Source organism: Chiloscyllium punctatum, chromosome 49, assembly GCF_047496795.1.
Source record: "Chiloscyllium punctatum isolate Juve2018m chromosome 49, sChiPun1.3, whole genome shotgun sequence".
In the NCBI taxonomy this organism is placed as follows: domain Eukaryota; kingdom Metazoa; phylum Chordata; class Chondrichthyes; order Orectolobiformes; family Hemiscylliidae; genus Chiloscyllium; species Chiloscyllium punctatum.
The window spans coordinates 38,297,381-38,325,214 of record NC_092787.1 but is presented as its reverse complement, the minus strand read 5'-3'; the positions used below and the strand labels follow the sequence as shown (position 1 = coordinate 38,325,214).

Here is a 27,834-nt window from a genome sequence, read left to right as displayed (position 1 = left end):
CCTAAACCTATGCCCTCTAGTTCTGGACTCCCCCACCCCAGGGAAAACACTTTCTCTATTTACCCTATCCATGCCCCTCATAATTTTGTAAACCTCTACAAGGTCACCCCTCAGCCTCCGACACTCCAGGGAAAACAGCCCCAGCCTGTTCAGCCTCTCCCTGTAGCTCAAATCCACCAACCCTGACAACATCCTTGTAAATCTTTTCTGAACCCTTTCATGTTTCACAACATCTTTCCGATAGGAAGGAGACCAGAATTGCACGCAGTATTCCAACAGTGGCCTAACCAATGTCCTGCGTACCAAACGCCCTCTTCACTATCTTATCTACCACATTCAAGGAGCTATGAACCTGCACTCCAAAGTCTCTTTGTTCCCTAGGGCCTTACCATTAAGTGTATACGTCCTGCTAAGATTTGCTTTCCCAAAATGCAGCACCTCGTATTTATCTGAATTAAGCTCCATCTGGTCAAGATCCTGTTGTAATCTGAGGTAACCCTCTTCACTGTCCACTACACCTCCAATTTTGGTGTCATCTACAAACTTACTAACTGTACCTCTTATGCTCGCATCCAAATCATTTATGTAAATGACAAAAAGTAGTGGACCCAGCATCGATCCTTGTGGCACTCCACTGGTCACAGGCCTCCAGTCTGAAAAACAACCCTCCACCACCACCCTCTGGCTTCTACCTTTGAGCCAGTTCTGTATCCAAATGGCTAGTTCTCCCTGTATTCCGAGAGATTTAACCTTGCTAATCAGTCTTCCGTGGGGAACCTTGTCGAACACCTTACTGAAGTCCATACAGATCACATCCTCAGGAACAACATATTTCTGGGTCCGTACGGTGATGTCAAACTTATAGAAAGCACTAGAGTCTCGTGTCCACTTTGGACTCCACATTTTAGGAAGGTTGTGAACAAATGGAGAGAATACAGAAATAGTTTCGGAGAATGATCTCAGGGATGAGGAGCTTCCGTTCTAACCTCTACTCTATCGTCCTCACTGTTTTCCATGGAGTAAGCTGAAAGGAGAAGTGACTGACGTAGCAAAAACCATGAGGGGATTTGGACACATAAGATGGAGTTCTCAGAGCTATGCCTTTGTTTCCCCATGGTCAGACTGACGCTCAATATGACAGGCTTTTTTTTTAATGGAGTCTGGTGCTGCTCTAATTCTACCACTTGGAGAAGTCAGAGTAACCATGTGGAAACGCTTGCAGAGAGACACCATGAAAACTTGATCAATCCTTTTTTTTAAAAACCAGCCATATTGCAAAGTTGGCCCTTTTGCTGATAATTAGTCAAGGACTGTAGCAGAGAACACATGAATTAAAAGGCGCAACCTTCAGGTTACTATCACAAATCTAACAGACAGGTGCTTGGATGGGGCATTGTAAGTCCCACACACAGTTCCTAAACTAAAGGAGACACAGGAACATTCAGTACAGGAGACAGTCATTTGTTGCTGGTGCTAGGCCCAGGCCACTCATGAACAATATTACATAATCCAATTGCATAGAATTCTCCACGACACATTTATGTGCTGTACCTACAAAATGCTGGTCAAGCTGAATATGCCAAACAAGAGACTTGGGTTCCATCAACTTGTTCAACCACATGACCGTCAAAAGTAAGGATCAGGAAAGGGTCACTGAGCTTGCTCCACTGTTCAAGGGAGTCATGGCTAATTTTCATTTTGAAAAGGTGACCCCCATTCTATGTTTGAGCAAGAGAGAACATCCTCTCCAGATCTACACTGCTCAGTACAGGCAAATTCAAGCTCGAGGCTGTACCAAAGCTCATTCCTTGAAGGTATTTTCTAATAACCTATTCAGAGGTTTGTTTTTACACACCTCTCAGGCAGGTATGACTTGAAACCAGACCTCTTAGTTCAGAGTTAGGGGCACTACTACGACACAGGAGCTCCTAGTTCATCTCTTTGGCTGGGCCAGCAGATATTGCCCATCCCTAACTGCCCTGTAGGTGGTGGTGGTGAGCTGCCTTCTTGAATACCTGCAGCCCTGTGTGTGTGGATATCCACAATGCTGTTAGGGAGGGAGCTTCAACATTTGTGACCCATCCACACTGAAGGAGTGACAATATATTCCCAAGTCAGGACGAAGAGTGGCTCACAGAGAAACTGGCAGATGGTAAATACTGCCCTTGTCCTTCTAGATGGCAACGATCTCAGATTTGGAAGGTGCAGTCAAGGTGCCTTCAGGGAGTTGCTGCACTGCGAGTCTGTCGATGATATACAGTGCTGTTACTGTGCTTCACTAGCTAAGGGAATGAATCGTGAGAGTGGTGAATAGAATGCCAATTAACTGGGCTGCTTCGTCCTGGGTAGTATCAAGATCTGTTGGAGCTGCATCGGAGACAAATTATGAACTTGCCTGGCTTGTATGAGCCGTATCAGAGGAACTAACAGATAGCATGTTCAAGACAGTAACGGACGAAAATCTTGGTCCATCCATCCAATCTGAGCCAAAGTTCAAATGATTGCAAAATGTTGTGGAATTTTCCCCATCACCACTGAATGTTAGATCTAGTTTTAGACAGATTTTTAGTTAGCAAGGGAATCAAGGGTTTTTGGGGAAAAGGTATGAATATGGAGTTGTGGATTATCAGGCCAGTCATGATCTCACTGAATGGCTGAGCAGACTTAATGAGCTGAAGGGCTTATGTCTACAGCCAAAGTTTAAGTGGTCAGTCTGTGTTATGAAGGAGATCCTGATATCAATGTTTTTTTGTTGCATTTATTAGTTTGATTCCTACTTTAAATGCAACATAAAACCAAAACATGTTTCCAACAAAGACGACCACTTAGCCTGTTGTCTCTACACTGACTCTCTAAATTCACCTCATGCCAGTCTTCTCCCCTAAATCTACATCTACCTCCTTTTCAGGTATTATTCCAGTTCTCATCTGAAAGTCTCAACTGGCCCTGCCTCAGGCATTACCTTCTAGATCCCAACCAGGCACTGAGTGAAGGTTTCTTATGATGTTATTGCCTCTTTTGCCAATTAGTTTAAATCTGCATCCTCTAATTCTTGATCTTTTCACCAATGGGAACAGTTTCTCTCTCTCTCTCTCTCTCTTCAGTGGCCTTCCAGATCCCTAATAATCCTGAGCACCTCAACAAACCTCAATTTTCTCTTCTCCACATGGACCAGTTCCAGCTTCTCCGACTGATCCATGTCACTGAAACCCCCTCAGCCTTGGAACGGTTTGCATGAATATTGTCCTCATTCTCACACAGTGCTTCACCTGCTTCCTGTTTTGCTCATTATTTCAAGCTATTTGGGTTATGAGCATTGAGTTCAACTTTGATGTGGAGGTGCCAGTGTTGGACTGGGGTGGACAAAGTTAATAATAACACAGCACCAGGTTATAATCCAACAGGTTTATTTGGAAGCACTAGCTTTCGGAGCGCTGCCTCTTAATCAGGTGGTTGTGAAGCAGGGTCATAAAACACAGAATTTATAGCAAAAGATTAGTGTCATGCAACCGAAATGATATATCGAACAAACCTAGATTGCTGTTAAGAATGGGTTGCAGGTTTCAGTTCATTATTATGCAAATCCCAGAACTTCCTTTAAGTCACATTCTCAAGATAAACTTAAAAAGTTTTATTAAAAAATGACATCTTAGCTCAATGCATTAAAGGTGTGAGGTTAGATTCTGTCTGTATCCCAGTCATGAGTCAGACTGGTTCTATTTCCACAGTAGGAATTTATAAAATGTTACATGGACTGACTGCCTACAGATTGTGTGCTTTTTGAACAAAGTAGTATGTACCTGCAATTACAATTCAGCAAATTCAAATTCACCCCATCGACGTGAGTGTGTATCCATGTATGTGAGAGAGCGTGCACAAGAACAGATACATGTGCTTGCTTGGTACAGTGTGAGCGTGAGTCTGACAGAGTATAAGCCTGTGAGAGGTAGAGTGTGTGAGGGATGTATGTGAGAGTGTCTGAGGGACAGTCTGTGTATGAGGGTGTGAGTGAAAGTGCGAGAGCGAGAGTGAGTGTATAGTGTGGCGGAGGTTGAGTATATCCTTGTGTACTGAACTTGGCTATCAGCCTCTGCTCGGCCACTCTGCCAAGATTAAATTAGATTAGATTCCCTACAGTATTGAAACAGGCCCTTCGGCACAACAAGTCCACACCAACCTTCTGAAGAAGAACTCACCCAGACCTATTCCCTGATCCGATATCCACGTTGACACTTTGACAGGTCTTGCAGTGGTTGCTAAGACAGGGTAGTAATGCTGTTGAGGCCGATGTTGTCCTGAAGCCCGGGCAGTTTGTTGCAGACAGTGGTCAGTTTAAGGTTCGGTGGTTGTTTCAAGGCGAGAATTGGGGAGGGTGGAGGGAAAGTTTTGGCGAGGTGCTCATTCTTATCGATAATGCGTTGCAGGCTGTGAAGACCATGGTGTAGTCTCTCCACTCCCGGAAGTGCTGGCCATCGAAGGGTACGCTATCGGTTGCATCCTGTGTCTGCCTCCTGAGAAGGTCATTACGGTTTCTTGCTGTGGCACGTCGGAATTGGCGAATTGACCACAACGTTTACACCTTGACAACCAGTTCTTCATTCAGACACACGGAATGGCCATGGGGACCAAAGTTACACTCCAATATGCCAACATTTTCATGCATAAGTTTGGACAAGACTTCTTTTCTGCACAGGACCTCCAACCAGCACTATACACCAGATGTATTGATGTTATTTTCTTCCTCTGGACCCATGGCGAGGAGTCACTGAAATGACTACACAGTGACATCAACAAGTTTCATCCCACCATCAGGCTTACCACGGACTACTCTTTAGTATCTGTCTCATTCTTGGACACATGCATCTCCATCAAGGATGGGCACCTCAGCACCTCACGCTACCGCAAACCCAGAGTTAACCTCACAATGCTTCACTTCTCTAACTTCCACCCTAAACATATTAAAATAGCCATTCCCGACAGACAAGCCCTCCGCATACAGAGGATCTGTTCAGATGAGGAGGAATCTGACGGACACCTAAAAGTGCTCAAGTATGCCCTCATTAGAACAGGGTACAATGCTCAACTCGTCAACCGCCAGTTCGGATGTGCCACAGACAGAAACCATAATGATCTCCTCAGGAGGCAAACACTGGATGCGATTGATAGGGTACCCTTCGTTGTCCAGTACTTCCCAGGAGCTGAACAACCGCACCATGGTCTTCACAGCCTGCAACACATTATCGATGGGGATGAGCACCTTGCTAAGACCTTCCCTACACCTCCCTTCTCACTTTTAAACAACTGCCAAACCTTAAACAGACCTTATTTACAGCAAACTTCGAGAGGCCATGAAAAAGCCTTGGTGGGAAGGATTGGGAAAAAGGCATTCTACACTCGTGAGGAATAAGAGAATGATCAGAGAGGATGGGCTGATTAGGGATAGTGAATGGAACTTGCGCCGGGAGTCTGAAGAGGTAGGGGAGGCCCTAAATGAGTCTTTTGCTTCAGTATTCACAAGAGAGAGGGACTTTGGTGAACACTGATATTAAGTGGAAGTGCTAGAAATTCTGGGAAGCATCAAGATAGGTACGTCCCCAGAGCCAGACCAGATGTATCCAAGGTTACTATGGGAAGCAAGGAATGAGATTGCTGTGCCTCTGTGATACTCTTTGCATCCTCACTCTCTACGGGAGTAGTACCGGATGATCGGAGGGAGGCGAATGTTGCTCCTCTGTTCAAGAAAGGGAATAGGGAAATCCCCAGGAATTACAGACTAGTCAGTCTTATGTCTGTGGTAAGCAAGGTACTGGAAACGATTCTGAGAGATAGGATTAATAACCATTTTAAAAAACATAGTCAGTCAGCATGGCTTTGAGAGGGGCAGGTCATGCCTCACAAGCTTTACTGAGTTCTTTGAGAATGTGGCAAGACAAGCTGACGAAGGTCGAGCAGTGGATGTGGTGCATATGGATTTCAGTAAGGCATTTGATAAGGTTCCCATAGTAGGCCCATTCAGTAAGTGAGGAGGTATGGGATACAGGGAAATTTGGTTATCTGGATACAGAATTGGCTGACCGAAAGAAGACAGCGAATGGTAGTGGATGGAAAGTATTCCGACTGGAGGTCAATGACCAGTGGTGTCCCGTAGAGATCTGTTCTTAGGCGTCTGCTCTTTGTAGTTTGGGCTGAAGGGTCTGTACTGTTCAATGTTCACACAATCCACAGGCAGTCAATTCATGTTACATTTTATAAATTCCTACTCTGGAAACAGAACCAATCTGATTCAAAATTGGGATACAGACTCACTTTAATCTCACACCTTTACTGCATTGTCTGAGCTGAGATGTCACTTTATTTTAATATAAAAAAACCTGAAATTATCTCGAGAATGTGACTGGAAAAAAGTTCTGAGACTTACATACTAATGAACCAAAACCTGCAACCAATTCCAAAAGCTAAAAGACTTAACAACAATCTAGGTTTGTTCAATAAATAATTTCAGTTGCATGACACTGTGATCTTTTGCTATAAATTCTGTCTCTTATGATCCTGCTCCACAGGTGCTCCAAAAGCTTGTACTTCCAAATAAACATGTTGGACTATAACCTGGTGTTGAGAGTGTTTAACTTTAGCAGGATTCATGGCTGCTCATATTGCACTTGACAACCTTTTGTTCCACCCCATGAATATTTTCTCTCGTATGACCGGTGTTTCCAGAGATAAGCTGGAGTTCCGCACTGTAACTTTGGGCTAGCACAAGTTCTGCAGGCTAGCCACATGACTACCAGTCACAGCACAGTAAGGCAGTCCAAGGGCATAAAATTATGGGGAACTGGACAAACCATAATTTGACATCACAGCCTTCCTATGAAACACCTACAAAACTTACAAATAAGGCAAAACATTTCAGTAAATGTCCAAGTGTTGCTGATTGGAGCAAGGAACACGGCACTGCTGTGGTCTGCCATGTCATTCAGCAATTTTGCCTGTTTGTCAGCAAATTGGGTTATATAGGGACTGCCTCAGGGATCTTGAAACTCTGAATGCAAACTTATGCTGGATCCTTTGAGTTTCAACTCACTGGAAATTTACTGTTTTACGGGCAGGGCAGCAACACACCAGTCAGATCTTATCAAACAATTGTTTGTATTACCAGACAATCTGCAGTAAGAACATCAATGCCTACCACCTGTTACAAACACAATAACCTGACCAATCAGCAGTAAGAGGCGCCCAAATATTCCATCCTCCACGCCATGGAGAAAGGTGACCCAGTGGTATTCCACAGGGGTCAGTGTTGGGGCCACTGTTGTTTGTAATATACATAAATGATCTAGAAGAGGGCACTGTTGGTATGATCAGCAAGTTTGCAGATGACACAAAGATTGATGGAGTAGCAGAAAGCATTAGGGACTGTCAGAGAATACAGGAGGATATAGATAGACTGGAGAGTTGGGTGGAAAAAGTGGCAGATGGATTTCAATCCAGACAAATGTGAGGTGATGCATTTAGGCAAGACTAATTCTTGAGCGAATTATACAATGAATGGAAGAGTTTTGGGAAATGTTGATGGGCAGAGAGATCTGGGAGTGCAGGTCCATTGTACCCTGAAGGTTGCTGCACAGGTAGATAGAGTGGTCAAGAAGGCATATAGTATGCTTTCCTTCGTTGGACGGAGTATTGAGTATAAGAGCTGGCAGGTCATGTTAAAAGTGTACAAGACATTGGTTCGGCCGTATTTAGAATATTGTGTACAGTTCTGGTCGCCATGTTACCAAAAGGATGTGGACGCTTTGGAGAGCGTGCAGAGGTTTATGAGGATGTTGTCTGGTATGGAAGGTGCTCGCTATGAAGAGAGATTGAGTAGGTTAGGTTTGTTTTCACTAGAAAAAAGGAGATTGAGGGGGGCCTGATTAAGGTTTACAAAACCATGAAGGGTATAGACAGGGTGGATAGAGACAAGCTGTTTCCCAGGGTGAAGGATTCAATAACGAGAGGTCATGCTTTCAAGGTGAGAGATGGAAAGTTTAAGGGGGATACACGCGGCAAGTACTTCACACAGAGGGTGGTGGGCGTTTGGAATGCGTTGCCAGCAGAGGTGGTAGAGGCAGGCACGGTAGATTCATTTAAGATGCGTCTGGACAGATGCATGTGCAGGTGGGGAGCAGAGGGATACAGATGCTTAGGTACATTTGATTCGGCTAAGGCTTGGAGGGCCAAAGGGCCTGTTCCTGGGCTGTAAATTTGCTTTGTTCTTTGACATCTAATCCCTCTTTTGCCTGTTCCAGCCATTCAGTCAGATGAGAGATCGATTATACTGCCAGAGTGACCTACCAGTCCTCCTTCACAATGTTGTTTTAAGTAAAAACCGCACATTTTAGAGAAAAATCTTACATGTTGTAATAGGAACATAGTTTAACTCCACATTATCGGTCTCATCATGGCAATCTTCATATCTCCTCAGATTAATGCTATGGTACCTTTCATGCAGTCAGATGGACTAACTTCAGTTTCTAATTCCCGCTGCACAATAGAAATGCAACCCCTCTTTTTCTGATCTGTGGTAACAAACTGACTCAGATATGAATGTTCCTAAGGTTTCAGCTGCAGTAGGTAAGATCCTCAATCGCTCTTCCCTTACCTTCTGAATACAGAGAACAGGTGGACTGCACTGAAACATCTCAACCATGTGCACCACCCTTGTACTCTACTTCTCAAGTAATGGAGAACTGAGCCTCAGCAAGCTGAAAGCCCCAGGTACTGCTCAAAAACAGCACTGAGACACTTTAAGCAATTTCTTTAGTGATCTGGGAATGCATGGATTGCAAGGCAAGCAAAGACAGTGCAGTGCTGAACACAGAATGCATAAGTTCCACTATAGGTCACTGACATTGCCATCATATCCACTACCAAACCTGGAACACTTGAGTCGTTAGCATTTCAGATCTTCCATTCCAGCAGAAAGCATTAACAGCTACCAAAAAGATGATTAGAAATGTTATGAATGACCAAATGAAAAATTCAATGCACCAGATATACAGCATGTCTGGGACATTCCAACAACTGATAACCATAACATCATGTGCCCACATCTTTGTGGAGATTTCTGAAAAGCTTGCCAATGTGGTAGAACATTTAGTTGCATCTAAATTTAAAATGCAGGTCACACTTGGTGCGAATAACTTCAAAGCCAACTGATACCATCAGCTTCTTTTCACTGTTGGGAGAACATCAGGTTTATGTGAATTCGCCCACTCTGCTGTTCATTAAGATCACGGTAGATTTGGATAGACCACATTCCCACCTACTACTATTAACCTTTCATTTCCTCGCTCATCAGGAATCTTCCTAACGGCCTTAAAATATTTAAAGAGGATGTTGTTGCTAGGGTTGGAGGATTTAAGTCAAAGGGAGAGGCTGAACAGGCTGGAGATTTTCCCTGGAGCGTCGGAGGCTGAGGGGTGACCTTATAGAGGTTTACAAAATTATGAGGGGCATGGATAGGATAAATAAGCAAAGTCTTTTCCCTGGGGTTGGGGAGTCCAGAACTAGAGAGCATAGATTTAGGGTGAGAGGGGAAAAATATAAAAGAGATCTACAGGGCAACTTTTTCACGCAATTGCAACATTTAAGAGGCATTTGGATGGGTATATGAATAGGAAGGGTTTGGAGGGATATGGGCCGAGTGCTGCCAGGTCGGACTAGATTGGGTTGGGATATCTGGTCGGTATGGACGGGTTGGACCGAAGGGTCTGTGTCCATGCTGTACATCTCTATGACTCTGCCTCCACCACATTTTCAGGAAGAGAGTTCAAAAGACTCCACTCCCAGAGAAAGTTTCTCCACACTCCTGTTTTAAATCGGCAACTTCCTGAACTTTAAGATAGCAATCCCTAGTTCCAGATTCTCTGCCAAGAGGAAACAACTGAGAAGACTGAGCAGATCTTACACACTTCAATCGCGTTGCCCCTTCCCCTTCTAAACTCCAGCAAACACGAGCATCGCCTTTCCAACCTTCCCCATAAGACAACCACCACCCCATCCAAGAACAAAAACTAAAGAAGTGTAAAGCTGAACCAAAAACAATAATTGCTGGAGAAACTCAGGAGGTCTGGTAGCAGCACCGGAGAGAAAGTAGAGCCAACATTTTGGGTCCAGCGACCCTTTTTCAAAAGTAATCGCAACTAGAAAAAGTTGCTTTATTTTGCCTGGGTGGGGGGGGTGGGGGGTGTGGGGAGGAGGGAATAGGTGGTGAACAATACGTGGAGGTCGAGGGGAGAGCGTGCAAGTGAGAACAGCAGTTGGGCAGACAAAGGAATGGATAATGCTCATCCAGGAGAAAGAAAAGCTGCTCATGGGGACCATTAGTGTGAAAACGTTTGGCTGTGGTGAAAGCAACCCATGTGATGGCAAGACCTGGTGTGTAGGAACTGGCAGAACAGCACCTCACTTTCCAGTCGGTGACCCTGCCGCCTTGAGAACTCGATAGTTGCATAGTTTCAGGGCCTGAGCACCTTCCCCCTTGTCCTCCGACCTGCTGTTTTCTCTTGCTGGGCTCGAACTCCAACTATCATTTACTCTTTCCCCTCTCCCATCTTCAGCAATATGCACCAATCCTCTCCCCGCTACAATTACTTCTGAAGGTCACTGGACCCAAAACATTAATTCTGCTTTCTCTTCACAGATGCTGCCAGACCTTCTGAGTTTCTCCAGCTACTCTTACTGCTTTTATTTATCCAGCTAACTTGCACTCAGAGTAACTTCTTTCATTTCTTTTTTATAAGACGTTCTTCGCTTTGTAAAAAAAATTCTGCATAATCTTCTGACCTGCCACTGCATAATAATAATGCCTTTTCTTTGGGTTTGGTATTACCTTTAATGTGTTTAGTTAACCAGAGGACAAGCCTGCCAATATTCTTTAAAGCACTGGTCACCAGTTCAGTCAAAGACTGCCTCCTCCCTGTGGGAACCTTACCATCAGCAAAACTTTACAATATTCCATATTGAATATAGCAAGTGTATTCAAGGGAATTTCAGTCTTGTTCTGAAATAAGTTATCCCTACTTATAGAGTCATAGAGATGTACAGCACAGAAATACAACCTTCTGTCCAACTTGTCCATACCGATCACATTTCTCAAACTAAACGAGACCAACTTGCCTGAATTTGGCCCATATTTCTCTAAACCTTTCCTATTCATGTACTTAGCAACAAGTCTTTTAAATGTTGTCACTGTACCTGTCTCTACCACTTCCTCTAGAAGTGCAGTCCAAATACAAACCACCCTCTGAAAAAGTTTCCCCTCAGATCCTTTTTAAATCTTTCTCCTCTCATCTTAAAAATATGCCCTCTAGTTTTGAACTCTCCCACACAAGGGAAAAAACTTTTGCTATACACCTTATCTATGCTCATTATAATTTCACAAACCTCTAAGGTCGACCATCAACCTTCTACAACTATACCCTTCCACAGTCAATAATTTAGAACATTGAACAATACAACACAGAACAGGCCTTTCGGCCCTCGATGTTGCGCTGACCTGTGAACTATTCTCAGCTCGTCCCCCGACACTATCCCAAAATCGTCCATGTGCTTATCTAAGGATTGTTTAAATCTCCTAATGTGGCTGAGTTGACTACATTAGCAGGTAGGACATTCCACACCCTTACCACTCACTGCATAAAGAACCTGCTTCTAACATCTGTCTTAAATCTATCACCCCTCAACTTGTAGTTATGCCCCCTAGGATTAAGACTTTCACTGTCTACCCTATCTAATCTTCTGATCATCTTGTATGTCTCTATCAAATCCCCTTTTAGCCGCCTTCTTTCCAATGAGAACAGACCTAAGTCTCTCAGCCTTTCTTCATAAGACCTTTCCTCCAGACCAGGCAACATCCTGGTAAATCTACTCTGCACCTTTTCCAATGCTTCCACCTCCTTCCCGAAATATGGCGACCAGAACTGTACACAATATTCCAAGTGAGGCCGCACTAGCATTTTGTATAGTTGGAGCATGATATTGCGGTTCCGGAACTCAATCCCTCTACCAATGAAACCTAACACACCGTACGCCTTCTTAACAGCACCATCCACCTGGGTGGCAACTTTCAGGGATCTATGTACATGGACTCCAAGATCCCTCTGCAATATATCTATAATCCCTCTCTATTCTTAAGTTCCCCTTTGAACATTATCATTTGTATTACATTGCTTTGTCCTCTGCCTTCCTAATAAAATGAAACACTTCATACATGACAATTCTCTGAAAAACCACTGTCTGCCACACGTCTGTCTTTCCATCGGCATTCTCTTTAAAATCTATCACTATTCTCACAGGGCACAACATTAAGATTTTGTCGTCTGCAAATTCTGAAATTATTTACCACACTCTTATGTCTAATCCATTAATACAGAGCAGAGAAAAGTGGTCCAAATAACAACCCCTAGAAAACTTGAGACATCACCTCCCAGCCTGAAAAGAACACATTACCCACAACCCTGCTTTCCTTCCAAGTCACTGCTATCCTTTTTTATTCCATGAGTATTAACTTTGCTGATGCTTGATGACCAGCATGTGGAAGGATTTTCTCAGGTTCAGTGGAGATTTTACAGCACAAAGAGGACCTTTGGCCATTGTGACTGCACAGGTCATTAAACATTCATCGATTTTAATGAACTACCTCTTATGCTGTCTGTATCCCTCTTCATACCCACCTATCTTTTTTTAAGTCACCTGTAAACTTGGCTATAGCACATTCACTTTCCACATCCATGCTAATCATATGTATTGCCAATAATGGTGACCTCTGCACTGATCCCCGTGGACTACCACTGTTACAGATTGCCAGAGTGAAAATGCTCCCTTTCTGGGTAACTCTGTCTATGAACTACACAATCCTTTATCAATGGTAAATACTCCCTCGAAAACTATGGGCTCTTATTGAATAGCCTCATGTGCACTACCTTATCCAACACCATCTGCAAATCTAAATCTATTACAACCATTGCTTCACTCTTATATACGTTTGTTATCTGTTCAAAGAATTCTATTCAATTTGTCAGGCATGGTTTCCCCTTCATGAAGCCAAGTCGACTGTTTTTGTCATCTTACATATTTCGAAATGTTCTGTTATTACATCCTGTTATAATAGACTAACATTTTCCATTGACAAATGTTTGTAAATAAAGGTGATACATTTCCAGTCCGCTGGGACTTTTCCAGATTCAAAGCATTCTTGGAATATTATAATCAGTACACCACTACTTATTTTATTATCATACAGACGTACTTTCGGTCCAACTCATCCATGCCAACTGGATATCCTGAATTAATCTAGTGCCACCTGCCAGCACCCGGCCCATATCCCTCCCATGTACCCATGTGTCATGGGTAGCCAGCTCACCACTGGAATCCATATTCTAGCTGTGGTTATACATTTGTTGTGGCATCGAACAAATAGGTGTTTCAGAGTTCATGGAGAAGTGGAATCCCACACATAGCAACAACTTTTTAAAACATTTTATTGACTTTTCAACTGTGGAGTAAAATCGGAAAACATTACTTTGAATTAAGAGGACTGTAGAAAGAAAATGACCACTATTTACAAAGAAACGACTCTTGCTGAATTTGCCTATAGTTTGCAAAGCAAGAACATTGAATGGGTGCAGAATAAATGATATTAACGTGTGTGAATATCAAAGCCAGACAAAACTTGTTCACTTTTAGGGAAAACTCTACGCAATGACAACGGTTTGACAATGCCTAGCTTTTTCATTGAACAGGAGGAGTGGCTTGGAGACAGAGCAAATGAGAAACAGCTTTTAGATTATGGTGACCAGTTTTTCCATGTAAACAGGAAGGGAGAAACTACTTTGTACGGAGAAATTACCTAGAGACAGCTCTCTCTCTCCCACCAACATCAAATGTACCAGTGAATCAAGCTTTTTTAAAAATTCATTTCTGGGATGGAGGCATTGCTAGCTGGTCATTGTGTTGCCCTTGAAGGGACTTTTTAAGAGGTTGGTATGTCTGAATGACTTCCTTGGCCTCATTCAGAGGGTAACCGAGAGTTAATCACATTGGAATTAGATGAAGACCAGACCAGGTGAGGATGGCAGTTCCCTTGCCTGAAGGATTATAAAGAATCAGGTGGGATTTCCTGAAATTGGTTTCAAGGTAGGCAGTCAATGCTGAATTCCAGCTTTTTAAAATTCAAATTCCCCTATTTGAACCCTGGTCCACAGAACATGAGCTGAATGTCTGGATTAATAGTCTAGCAATTGTACCACTATCCCATTGCTCCACATTCTATATTAACAATTTTCATCTACCCATTTCCATAAAACTACTTTTTGCATATCCCAACTGAAGGGACAAAAAGAAAACTTTCCAGAGTAGGATAAAGATCGATCTGAAATGTCACAAACCCTTTCTATTCTTATACCCATCCAGATACCTTTCAAATGCTGTAATTGTATCAGACTCCACCACTTCCTCTGGCAGCTCATTCCATACACGTACCACTCTCTGTGTGAAAACGTTGCCCCTTAGGTCCTTTGTATATCTTTCCCCTCTCACCCTAAACCTGGGCGGCACGGTGGCACAGTGGTTAGCACTGACCCGGGGAATTGACCCGGGTTCAATTCCCGCCTCAGGCGACTGACTGTGTGGAGTTTGCATGTTCTCCCCGTGCCTGCATGGGTTTCCTCTGGGTGCTCTGGTTTCCTCCCACAGTCCAAAAATGTGCAGGCCAGGTGAATTGGCCATGCTAAATTGCCCGTAGTGTTAGGTAAGGGGTAGATGTAGATGTAGGGGTATGGATGGGTTACGCTTCGGCGGGGCGGTGTGGACTTGTTGGGCCGAAGGGCCTGTTTCCACACTGTAAGTAATCTAATCTAATCTAATCTAATTTATGCCCTCTAGTTCTGGACTCCCAGACCCCAGGGAAAAGACTTTGTCTATTTAGCCTATCCATGCCCCTCATAATTTTGTAAACCTCTATAAAGGTCACCCCTCAGCCTCCGACGCTCCAGGGAAAACATCCCCTGCTTATTCAGCCTTTCGCTCAAACCCTCCAACCCTGGCAACATCCTTGTAAATCTTTTTTGAACCATTTCAAGTTTCATAACATCCTTCCGCTAGGAGGGAGACCAGAATTGCACACAATATTCCAACAGTGGCCTAACCAATATCCTGTAGAGCCGCAACATGACCTACCAACTCCTGTACTCAATGCTCTGATCAATAAAGGAAAGCATACCAAACATCTTCCTCACTATCCTATCTACCTAACTCTCCACTTTCAAGGAACTACGAACCTGCAATCCAAGGTCTCTTTGTTCAGTCACACTTCCAGGACCTTACCAATAAGTGTATAAATCCTGCCCTGATTTGCCTTTGTAAAATGGAACACCTCAATTACCTAAATTAAACTCCATCTGCCACTCATCAACCCATTGGCCCATCTGATCAAGATTTTGTTGTAGTCTGAGGTTCACTACTTCGCTGTCCACTATTCATCCAATTTTGGTGTCTTCTGCAAACATGCTAACTATACCCTTGTGTAATAACTCAGGAAGCTCACCTGGAAAGGAGCATTGCTTATTGTTAAACACCAAAACAGAGCCACTACTCCTGGCATACATAGACACGTCCCAGCCTAGACAGATAGTTCCTCAGACCCATCCCTGGATCTGCTTTATATATTTTCTAATCAAGCTATTCATGAACTTGATGCCACACAACTGGATTCTATACAATATTCATAAATAACTAAATAACAACACTTCTTTTAATTTTGGAAGTCAGGAGTACAACTTGATGAAGCATTAGCAATTCTGGGATGAGAGATGTGAAAATGAGCAGAGCAACTAATGGCCAGAGTGCATTAGTACATTTAACATGTTTACATGGGCAGATTCCATTAGAAATTTTGACAAATATGACGATTCTAAGTTAGGTTTAGGAAAAAGGAATGGAAAAATGAACAAATGTCTGTAAATACATTGTAAACAGTGCCTGCAATGGACATCCAACATATCAACAACAGGATCATGCAGCTCTCCAGTTTTAAATCTAACAACTATACCTCTTGTGGGTCATTCTCCAGTTTCAGGCCATCTCCTTTTTTCCGACATTTACCTAAACAAAGGCAACAATTAGTTAATGATTTACAAGTAAAACTTTCCCTCTCAGAAGCCAAGTATCCCAACAAACTATAAGGGCAAACACCTCATTTCAGTTCCACTGCAACAGCGCAGACAAATAAAAAAGCACAGTCCTGGAAGCTTTTTGCTCCAAGACAATGGTGAATATGAACCCTCTGCCTGCTTCACCTGGGTCTCATTCGTTCTGGTTCACTTTCCTTCCCTTTACATTCTACTATTAAAATAAGATACTTTACTTGTATTACGTATGTCAAAGGTTAGATTACAGGCACAGAGTTGGAAAAGCTCTCTATACTGTCTCTTCAAAATATTGCAAGGACAGGGACAGCATGGGGTAAGATGCAGCCTAAAGCGCTCTCTACACGGTCTCAATAAACACTGCCAGGACAGGGACAGCAGAGGGTTGGATTTAGAGAAATACACCTTCTACTCTTCAGCTGAAAGCAAAACTCCATCCACATTATCCCCATCAAACACTGCCAGGACAGGGGCAGCACAGTGTTAGCTCACGAGTAAAGCTCAGCTTGCGATGTCCCCGTCAAACACTTGCAGGACAGGCAGAACAGGTTCAATGAAAAGACATTCAATGCAAGCAGGAATTTGTTTCAAAATACATAAACTAATTTAGTCATACACAGTCACTGTAATTCCAGAATAACATTCCCCACAAGAACAGGGTAAACCCTGGTTCTTCTTCTGTGTTTCCCCCATCATCCTTGATTTCCTCGACTGATCAAGAATCTATCTCAGCCTTCAAGATACATAAGGTGCTGCCCAATAGCTCTCTGTGACAAGGAGTTGCAAAGACACTCCGTCTGTGAGATTAAAGTTCTCCTTATCTCAGTCTTCAATTGATGCCCATTGGTCCCAGACTCTCCCATGAGGGGAACATCCTCTCAGCATTTACATTATCAAGACCCTTAAGAATCCAATATGTTTCAATGACATCACCTTTCATTATTCTAAACTCCAGTGATTCGAATCCCATGGTGTTCAGCCTTTGCTCTCAAAACAATTCCTCCATATGAGAGACCGTTCCAGTGAACCTTTCCTGAACGGTCTCCAATAAAATAATATATTTTCTTAAAGACGACGACCAAAACTGCTCAGGGCTCCAGACATGGTTACACCAGCACCTTGTCCAGTTACAGTAAGGTTTCCACTCTGTTATACTCCAACTCCCTTAAAATAAGGGGCAACATTCCATTGGCCTTCTGATTATCTCCTGCACCTGTGTCCAACCTAGAGTCTCATGTACAAGTACTCCCAAGTCACTGTTGTAGCTTTTACATTTTTTTCTCTATTTAAATGATACTATTCTTGTTCTCTTCCTTCCAAAATGAACAACTTCATGTTTCCACATTATATTCCATTTTCCAACATTTTGCTACTTACTTAACCTATCACTATCTCTCTGGAAATTGTTGGAACCTGCTTTCTTATGTTTTGTGTCGCCTGCAAGTTTGACTGCAATACTTTTCCTTTCTCCCCCCAAGTCATCAATGTGTATTCTCAACAGTTGCGGTCCCAGCACTGATTCCTGTGGAACCTCACTGGATATTGGTTGCCAACTTTCGATTAGATTAGACTACTTAGTGTGGAAACAGGCCCTATGGCCCAACAAGTCCACACCGACTCTCTGAAGAGCAACCCACCCAGAGCCATTCCCCTACACCTAACACTACGGGCAATTTAGCATGGCCAATTCACCTAACCTGCACATTTTTGGACTATGGGAGGAAACCCACGCAGACACGGGGAGAATGTACAAACTCCAGACAAGCAGCTGCCCAAGGTGGGAATTGAACCCAGGTCTCTGGCGCTGTGAGGCAGCAGTGCTTACTACTGTGCTACTGTGTCACGCAAAAAATTCTGTGTCTTACGATTAGATTAGATTAGATTCCCTACAGTGTGGAAACAGGCCCTTCGGCCCAACAGTCCACACCGACCCTTTGAAGAGTAACCCATCCAGACACATTTCCCTCTGACGAATTGACCTAACCCTACGGGCAATTTCCCATGGCCAATTCACCTGACCTGCACATCTTTTGGACTGTGGGGGGAAACTGGTGCACCCGGAGGAAACCCACACAGACACGGGGAGAATGTGCAAACTCCACACAGTCAGTCGCCTGCAGTGGGAATTGAACCCGGGTCCCTGGTGCTGAGAGGCAGCAGTGCTAACCACTGTGCCACCGTGCAGTCTTCAACTTGAAAAAGAACTCCTTATTCTGTTTCCTGCCCATTAGCAAATTCTGCATTTGTACCAATTCCAAGACCACCAACTCCTATGATTTAACCTTTTGAGAGATACTTTGCCATAGAGTCAGAGATGTACAGCACAGAAACAGACCCTTCGGTCCAATCCATCCATGCCAACCAGATATCCCAACCCAATCTAGTCCCACTGCCAGCACCCGGCCCATATCCCTCCAAACCCTTCCTATTCATATACCCATCCAGATGCCTTGTAAATGTTGCAATTGTACCAGCCTCCACCACTTCCCATGGCAGCTCATTCAATACACGTACCACCCTCTGTGTGAAGTTGCCCCTTACGTCCCTTTTATATCTTTCCCCTCTCACTCTAAACCTATACCCTCTAGTTCTAGACTCATCGACCCCAGGTAAAAGACTTTACCTATTTATCCTATCTATGCCTCTCATGATTTTGTAAACCTCTATAAAGGTCACCCCTCAGCCTCCGACGCTCCAGGGAAAACAGCCCCAGCCTGTTCAACCCCTCCCTGTGGCTCAAATCCTCCAACCTTGGCAATATCCTTGTAACTCTTTTCTGAACCCTTTCAAGCTTTACAGCATCCTTCTGATAGGAAGGAGACCAGAATTGCACGCAATATTCCGAAAGTGGCCTAACCAATGTCCTGTACAGCCGCAACATGACCTCCCAACTCCTGTACTCAATACTCTGACCAATAAAGGAAAGCATACCAAACACCTTCTTCACTATCCTATCTACCTGCGACTCCACTTTATGCTATGAACCTGCAGTTCAAGGTCTCTTTGTTCTGCAACACTCCCCAGGTCCTTACCAATAAATGTATAAGCCCTGCTAAGATTTACTCTCCCAAAAGGCAGCACCTCATATTCTGGAAGTTGACAAATTCAACTGGGTCAACACAACGATCACAGGACAAGCTAAATATAGGACAGCCCGAGAATACTAGCAACATGGCACTCAGCCACAGACTCCAATCAACAAGCACACTGACCTCGACCCAATACACCGGCCACCACAGTGAACAATCAGATCCGGCAACCAGAAGCAGCAGAAACGGAACCAAGTGAATTGCAGAAGACACAGTACAGCAGCGCTCCACAGGAGGCTACAAAGCACTGATTACAGCACCTAGACAGGAGACAAAATGTCTGCAAATCAACTTCCCAGCTTCAACATAGCCACAACTACGACATCACAAGGAAGAGAATCACCAGGGAGATAGAAGGGGAAATGTGTGTATGAAGCCAAAGAAAGTTGGCAGAGTGTTAAAATAATACTTCACAACTGTCTTCATTCAGGAGGAAGGTGCAGATACAGAATTCAGGAAGATGGACTGGGAAGTTCTTGAGCAGATCTCCATTTAGAGAAGCAAAGCTTGCTCAAGGATAATCAGCAATGTTTTGTCAGAGGAGGTCACATCTAAGAAATTTGGTGGAATGTTTCAAAATGGTGACCAGGTGTGTGGATGAAGGCATATGGCAGTCAGTATAGTTAACATGAATTTCCGCAAGGCTTTCAATAAAGTCCCACATGGAAAATGATAAAGAAAGTAAAAGCACATGGGACCCAGGGTAACTTGGCAAGACGTAGCCAACATTGGCTTAAAGGCAGGAGACAGAGTGTGGTGGTAGAAGGCTGTTTGTGTGACTGGAACCCAGTGTGCAGTGGTGTACAACAGGGATTAGTGCTAGGTTCCTTATGGTTTGAGATTTTCATACACGTAGATGAGAACATCAGGAGGATGAAGAATGAAAAGCAAGTTTGGGCATGATTAGCCAGGTGGTTGACACTAAGGAAGGAGGTCTTAGGTTACTAGAGACTGTAAACAGATTGATCAATTAGATGATCAGTGCCATATGGAATTTAACTATGATAAATGGCAGGTGATATGTTGACAGAAGGAACAAGATAAGGGAGTGCTCAATGAATGGCAGGACGCTAGATAACTCAGAGAAAGAGGGATTTTTGGGTGCTTGTCCACAGAACCCGGAGGTAGCAGGATGGACGCTTGCCTATATCATAGATTAGGAGATCAGGGAGCTGTATAGAACTTGGGTTAGGCCACAGCTGAACTGGTTTGTGTTGTTCTGGCCACCACATTACAGGAAGAATATGGCTGCACTGAAGGAGGTGCAGAAAGAAATCACCAAGATACTACCTGGGATGGAGCATTTCAGTGATGAAGAGAGGCCGAATAAGCCTGGGTTGTTTTCTTTGGAGCAGAGAGATTGAAGGAGAATCTAGAGATATATAAGATTATGAGGGGCACAGACAGGATGGATAAAAAGCAGCAGTCATCCTCTGTTGAATGGCCAAGAACAAGGAGGTGTGATTTTACAGGGAAAGACAAGTTTCGGAGGGAATGTGAGGTAATCCTTTCCCTCAGAGGGTGGCGAGGGTCTTGAATACTCAGCTTCGGAGGGTAGTTGAGGTGGGAAAGCTCACCATCTTTTAAAAAAGCATTTGGATGAAGGCTTTGGGCCTACTGCGGGAAAGTGGGACTGGCATAAGTAGAAGTGTATTTTTGGCAGCACAGACTAAGGGCTAAAGGATCTTTCCTATTCTGTATGATTCTATGGCTAGATGATCTTTTAGCAATGGTGTTTGACTGTAAATATTTCACAGGGCACGTTCTGCAAAAAACTCTTACTTGAATATAGTTATACAATCACCTACTTACATCTGTGACAACAGACAGGGGTCAGACTTGCATCGAATTTCACAGTGAAACATGTCCTGAGGCCCACAATGGAATGTCAGCTGAGTAGGGCTTGAACTCAATGTTCTGACTCAGATGTGAGTGGGCTACCCAAGATTTCTGGGTACATCAAACAGAAGGTAAGGACTGTAAATGGTGAACATGGCTATTGAAAGGTATTTTGGCTTCTAATTTTCAAAAGGAAATTCAATTTAACCATAATTGGAAACAAAAATGTCAAATACTCAAACCAAGCAGCATTTACAGAGACAGAAATCATAGTTAACGTTGCAAACCCATGACAAATTATTTGAACTATGACTGCTTCGGAACTTGGTTACCTGCTGGCAGCAGCATTGTGAAAGACAGCCTGACATACTGAACTGATTGATGACATTTGCAGAATCAAACCCTTGATGACTAGGAGCCAATATCAGGATGAGTTTCAAAGAAAGAAAAATGTTGGGGAGGATGGCATTTTATAAATTCACCCGGAATATTTACATTCCAACTTTCAGTGGTTTTGAAATGTTACAATATCATGAGTTCAGGAGCAATGTAACATCTGTGATATCGGTTAAGCTGTGGAAAAGAGAAAGAACAGAATAAAGCAACTGACAAGTGAAAGAGGAGGCAGAAACAGGAAATGCCATGAAGTCTGGAAGTGTTTACTCAGGATGTTAAAAAACCATTGTGCAGCTGTTGCTAATATTTATTTTGATAGAGTTGCACGCCTCCCTGCCTAGAAGGTGGACACTATATGCAAATACAACCATTAGAATGTCTTAGGTTCCTGTTCCACACTCCATTCCCAAACATTTCTTGGCGAACAGTTTGTGAAAAAGCCGGTCTGTTTGCTACCACATTGCCAAATTTGACCCAGAGATAAGTATGCGACTTCATTCATGTTTACACGAAGACCGCCAATTCCCATTTGCATCATCTAACACTCCTTATCCTCTGGTCACTTGCTGCTGAAACACTCATTTCGTCCTTTATCACCTGTAGATTTGACTTTTCAAATGCTGTCCTCACTGGTCTGCCACGTAATCTGGAAGTCATCCAAAACCCTGATGCCCATGACTCACTCCAAGTCTTATTCATCAAAACCTGTCCTTTGCTGACTTACAATAGTTAACAGGTCAAATTCTCATTTCTCTTTCCAAATACCTCATGGCTCAAGAGCATTAGAAAACAGCGGGAGAATGGAGAACTGAGACCATCGAGCCGAATCCACCAGTCAATAAGGAAAAATTGCTGAAGTCCCAGTGGATCATAGTGCCAGTGGATGGTGGAGGTTTAACTCGATGGTGAGGGGAGAGGTTGTGAAGGAGTGTGCTTTCTGGTAAACTCAGCTGAAGCAGACCCCACCCTGTTAGTGCCACTTTGCACCGTAAACCAGTCGCTCAGCTCAAAGGCCCCACACCACTCAATATGATCATGGCTTTTCTTGGGTTTCAACTTCACATCCTTGCCTGCTCCCCATATTCCTTCATTGCCTGAGACACCAAAGTTCTGCCTACCCCAGTGTTAAATGCATTAAATGTGGAGCATCCACAAATTTCTAGGGTGGAGGCTTACAAAAATTCACAATTATTTACTTGGCCTTAACATCCCCACCTCTGTGATCGCAACCAGTTGCATTAGCCTACAACATCTCTGCATCCCTCTTATTCTGGCTCTATAACCATTCTTGGTTTAATCACTCCACACCTGTCCTCAGGTGTTTTGGCCCTAAACTCAGAAATCCTTGAACATCATCTCTCATTTTCCTCATTGAAGACAACACTTCAAAGCTGTCACATTGAGCATGCTTAGAATTATACAGTACGTAAACAAACCATTTGGTCTAATTCATCCATGCTTACCAAGTTTCCTACACTAAACTACGCGTTTGGCCCATATCACCCAATCTTTCCTATTCATGTACCAGTCAAAATGCCTGTTAAATGTGTAACTGCACCTGCATCTACCAGTTCCTCTGGCAGTTCATTCCACATATGAATGACTCCCTGTGCAAAAGGGTCCCCCTCAGATCCCTTTTAAATCTTTCTCCTCTCACCTGAGAAATATGCCCCCTAGTTTTGAACTCCCCCACCCAAGGAAGACCTTTGTTATTCACCTTACCTATCCACCTCTTGATTTTATAAACCTCTAAGGTCACCCCTCAATCTGCGATGCTCCAGTGACAAAATTGCCTGCCTTTCCATATAACTCAAACCCTCCAGTCCCATTGACATCCTGGTAAACCTTTTCTGAACCCTCTCCAATTTGATAAAATCCTTCCTAAATCAGGATGACCAGGACTGTACACAGTACTCCAGAAGAGGCCTCACCAACGACCTGTACAACCACAACATGACACCTCAATGTTTATTACCAATGGTCTGTGCAATGAAGGCAAGCATGCTAGATACCTTTTTAACCATGTAAATGTGATGCAACTTTCAAAGAACTACCCACCTTGACAGCACCACTTCACAGCCCTGCTATTAGCCTTGCCCTTGCTCACTTTATCAAAATGCAATACCTCAAATGTATTCAAATTAACTTCCATCAGCCACTCCTTAGCCCATGGACCCAACTGATCTAGATGTGTTTATAATCTTAGATAACCACCTTCACTGTTGACTACACCATCCATTTTGGCGTCATCCATTATCTTACTAAGCATGTCTGCTAAATTCGCATCCAAATCATTTCACCGCTGAAAAACAACCCTCCACCACCACCGTCTGTCTCCTACCATCAAACCAATTTTGCATCCAATTGATAAGCTCTCCCTAAATCCTATTTGATCTAAGTTTACCATCAGTCTACCGTGCAGAATATTGTCAAAGGCTTCAGTAAAATCCTCTGATGATGTCAAGTCATAAATCTTGTGTGCCTTAGTGCGTTACATGTTGAAACTACAACCAAGCACGTTTCTTTGTTTCCTTTATTCATTCACGGGAAGAGGGGCTTTGCTGGCTAGGCAGCATTTATTTACCACGCTGATTGCCCAGGGGGCGGTTAAGAGTCAACTGCATTGCTGTAGGCCAGACCAAGCAAGATTGGCAGTTTCCTTCCCTAAAGGAAATGTCCAAAAGTGAACCAGATCGGTTTCCTGACAATTGACAATGGATTCATGGATTCTTAATTCCATGTTGTGGAGGTGCCTGCGTTGGATTGGGATGGACAAAGTTAAAAATCACACAACACCAGGTTATAGTCCAACCGGTTTATTTGGAAGTAGCAGCTTTTGGAATGCTGCTCCTTCATCAGGTAGCTGTGCAGCAGGATCATAAAACCCAGAATTTATAGCAAAAGATCAGTGTCATTCAACTGATATAATATATCGAACAAACCTAGATTGCTGTTAAGTATTTCATCTTTGAGAATGGGTTCTTTAATATGTAAATCCCAGAACTTCTTTCAAATCACATTCTTGAGCTAACTTTAGGTTTTCTAAAAAGGGTGACATCTCAGCTCAGGCCATGTATTAAGGGTGTGAGATTTGCATTTGCAGCATTGTAATTATAAATACATTCTATTTTGTTCAAAAAGCATACAATCTGTAGGCAGTCAATGTAACACCTTATAAATTCCTACTTCGGAAACAGAACCACACTGATTCAAGATTAGGATACAGACAGACTCTAACCTCACACCGTTAATGCATTGTCTGAGCTGAGATGTCACTTTTTTTTCCCACAAAATCTTACGTTATCTTAAGAATCTGCTTTGAAAATAGTTCTGGGATTTACATATTAATGAACCAAAACCTGCAACCCATTCTAAAGGATGAAAGACTTAACAGCGATCTAAGTTTGTTCAGTCTATCATATCAGTTGCATGACACTGATCTTTTGCTATAAGATCTGTTTTATGATCCTGCTCCTTCAGCAGGTAGTTGTGGAGCAGTGTTCCAAAAGCTAGTACCAAATAAACCTGTTGGACTATAAACTGGTGTTGTGTGGTTTTTAACTTCTTAATTCCACATATTTATTGAATTCAAATTCCACCATCTGGCATGGTGCGATTCGAAACCAGGTCCCCAAAAGATCTCTGGATTAACAGTCCAGCGATAATACCACAAGGCCATCGCCTCCCTACTGGTCTCTACTTTGGTTATTTCGAGGCTTCTCTCCCTCTGCTAACATACTTTCATTTCCAGCACATCGGAAACTGGAAATCTTGCGAGACAGAACACCAGGGGGAGGCAGTGCCTCCTAAAGCTTCCTCCCCACCTGCCTCGCAAAAGACAGTGCCTACTGGAGAGGAGAAATCAAAAACTTTAAAAGGTACACAATCGAGGTTCATTATTTAGTACAATACCATTCACATTAGCCAGCAAAAGCAGACAATGGTTAATTTCACCAAGTGCCTTCTCTCACTTGCAAACACAAGGAAGCACACATCCATTTACCAAACAGAAATCGTTCCAGGCAGGCCAGCTCTCACCTAACGTACCAGGGAGGAGAACTGTCTGACCTGAAGAGAACCAAGAGTAGAAAATAATGAAAAAGGAACCAAGTACTGAGAAATGACGACAAAATTATATATAGATAAATGTGGTGAACCCCCATCATGTAACTGATGGGGGTTCACCTAACACACAACGCAAATCTAACATTTCATCTCAACATACTTTATCCTTGGTGACTAATGGGATTTCAGAGAAAATTAGAAAATATTAAAATTAAAGATTCTATATCAGTATGTGAAAGAATGCATGACAAACTAAGAAACGAATAGCAGAGATTTATATTAATAGATACCATTGAATAGTAATTTCAGGTTCATAATTTTACAAAGACTAAAGTTGGAAACTAAACAATGTAGGGCATACAGTGGGAATGACAGAGAATGGGGTCCAAGAACTGAAACTATGTCATAGCTGAACAACGTTAATAAACAATATTCTCTATTTAAGTCTTCATTTAGACAGTTTTAAAAAAAGATTTCTCACTCTGACAGCCATGAAACACGACACTATGTGCACATTAACAGTGTTTTCAAACACATCAGAATGGATTTCCACTGTGTAACTCTTACAGGAGATATGACAAACGTACAAGGCAAAGGCATAGCCCAGGTGACACAGGATTGGGTAAAAACAACAGGAAGAGTAGCTTCACTCAAGAATTCAAAATGTTGAATCTATTTGGGTGGAGCAGAAATACAGTAAGGGCAGAAGTGTCTCTCTGGGGTTGTCTGGTGTCCTCTGCAGCAGAGTATCAATCAGGAAATAAATACCAAACATTATCATGGCAGACTTTAATCCTCATTCAAACTCAGCAAATGGCAGTAGCAGTTCAGGGACCAAGCCCAAGAAAATAGGCAAGATAGTTTTCCCGATTAGGATATTGAGTTCCCAACCTTGAGAATATGCTATTTTGAATTGGGGGTTATCCATTGGGTTATTTGATAATGTTACAGTGACGTTTCCTCTTGGAAAGACTGACTATATTTTTCATACCAGATTTGATTAGGAAACTGCATTAAAAGATAGGTATGCAGACAAGTTACAAAGCATTTAAATAACAATGGCATTACTAATAATCAGGATTCGTTAGCTCAGTTAGCTGGACAGTTGGTTTGCGATGCAGAATAACACCAACATAGGCTCGTTCTAGCATCAACTGAAACTACCATGAAGGACTCTCCTTCTCAACCTCTCCCCTCACCTGAGGTGTGGTGACTGTCAGATTAAACCATCATCAGCCATCTCACGAGAAAGCAGCCCCATGGTCAGGTATGACTATGGTGACTGTACCATACCTTACATGATTCACAATGCACATTCCTTTCAGGCACAAACATTCCACAGAAAATGTAAACTGATTCCTGCCAATTGGGGAAGTTAAAAGACAGCATTAGGTCAAGGGAAGCTTATTTCATTAAAACATAGGCAAGCCTCCTGAGCACCTAGTTCGGCAGGGATATCGGAGACATAGCTGTATGTTAATCAGGGGTTGACCTGGTGAGATCTGGGCATATGGAGAAAACAAGAAATCATACGTTGGAATTTTGAGGCGAGTGTGTTGGAATAAAACTATGACCAGGAAAGTATTTGCCTGAACTCAGTCTAAGCAACCTTTAACCACTGGTGTCTATGTAGCCTGAAGAATGGGAGGATTGTAGAATTCAAGAAAACAGAAATTGATCAGGTCACAGCAACTGTCTCTGCAGAGTTTGCACATTCTCCCAGTGTCTGCATGGGTTTCCTCTAGATGTTCCAATTTCCTCGGATAGTCCCTAAAGATCGGCAGGTTTATAGATTAGCCATAAGAAATGCAGGGTTACAGAGTTGGGTAAGGGGGTGGGGGGGGTAGTCTGGATGTGAAGCTCTTCAGGAGGGTTGGTGTGGACTTGATGGACCAAATGATTTGCTTCCATGATGAGCAAGAACGTAACATGCTGTAAACAGCAAAGGGTTAGCAAGATAAAGGTGATAGGCAAGATTGTAAAAGGTATCAAACTCTGCATTTGCCTTCACAAACAAAATGCCACAAAAATATATGGGGAACCTTAGGCCAAGCAAGAAATGAATAAAATTGAAGCAATCCGAGAGAAGTTAAAGACAGTAAGTAACCACAAATCCCCTCAACTAGCATCTTGGCTTCAGTCTTCTGGAATTCCTGACATTTCAGGACAACTCTGGTAAGCAGCTCAAAATCCATTTCTATCAAATAATATTGAGACAGTACATTTACTTAGCAAGCAGAATTGAGTGAGTGGGAAAG

At 43.0% G+C, this 27,834-nt stretch overlaps 1 protein-coding gene across 2 annotated transcripts in view; it reads right to left on the bottom strand.

The window, feature by feature from the left end:
• The window catches only part of LOC140469589 (rab-like protein 6), a 133,224-nt gene that overhangs the window by 86,208 nt on the left and 19,182 nt on the right, over nt 1–27,834 (bottom strand). The window contains exons 1-2 of one of the 2 annotated variants that reach the window (XM_072566256.1): nt 16,593–16,611; nt 16,091–16,143 (exon numbers count right to left, since the gene is read on the bottom strand). Coding sequence is in view for 1 of the 2 variants with exons in the window: in XM_072566255.1 (XP_072422356.1) it covers nt 16,091–16,143 (53 nt within the window). In the remaining variant the exon portion in view is untranslated. Of the gene's footprint in view, nt 1–16,090; nt 16,144–16,592; nt 16,612–27,834 lie in introns of those variants that run through there. The other variant, XM_072566255.1, reaches the window with a different exon arrangement.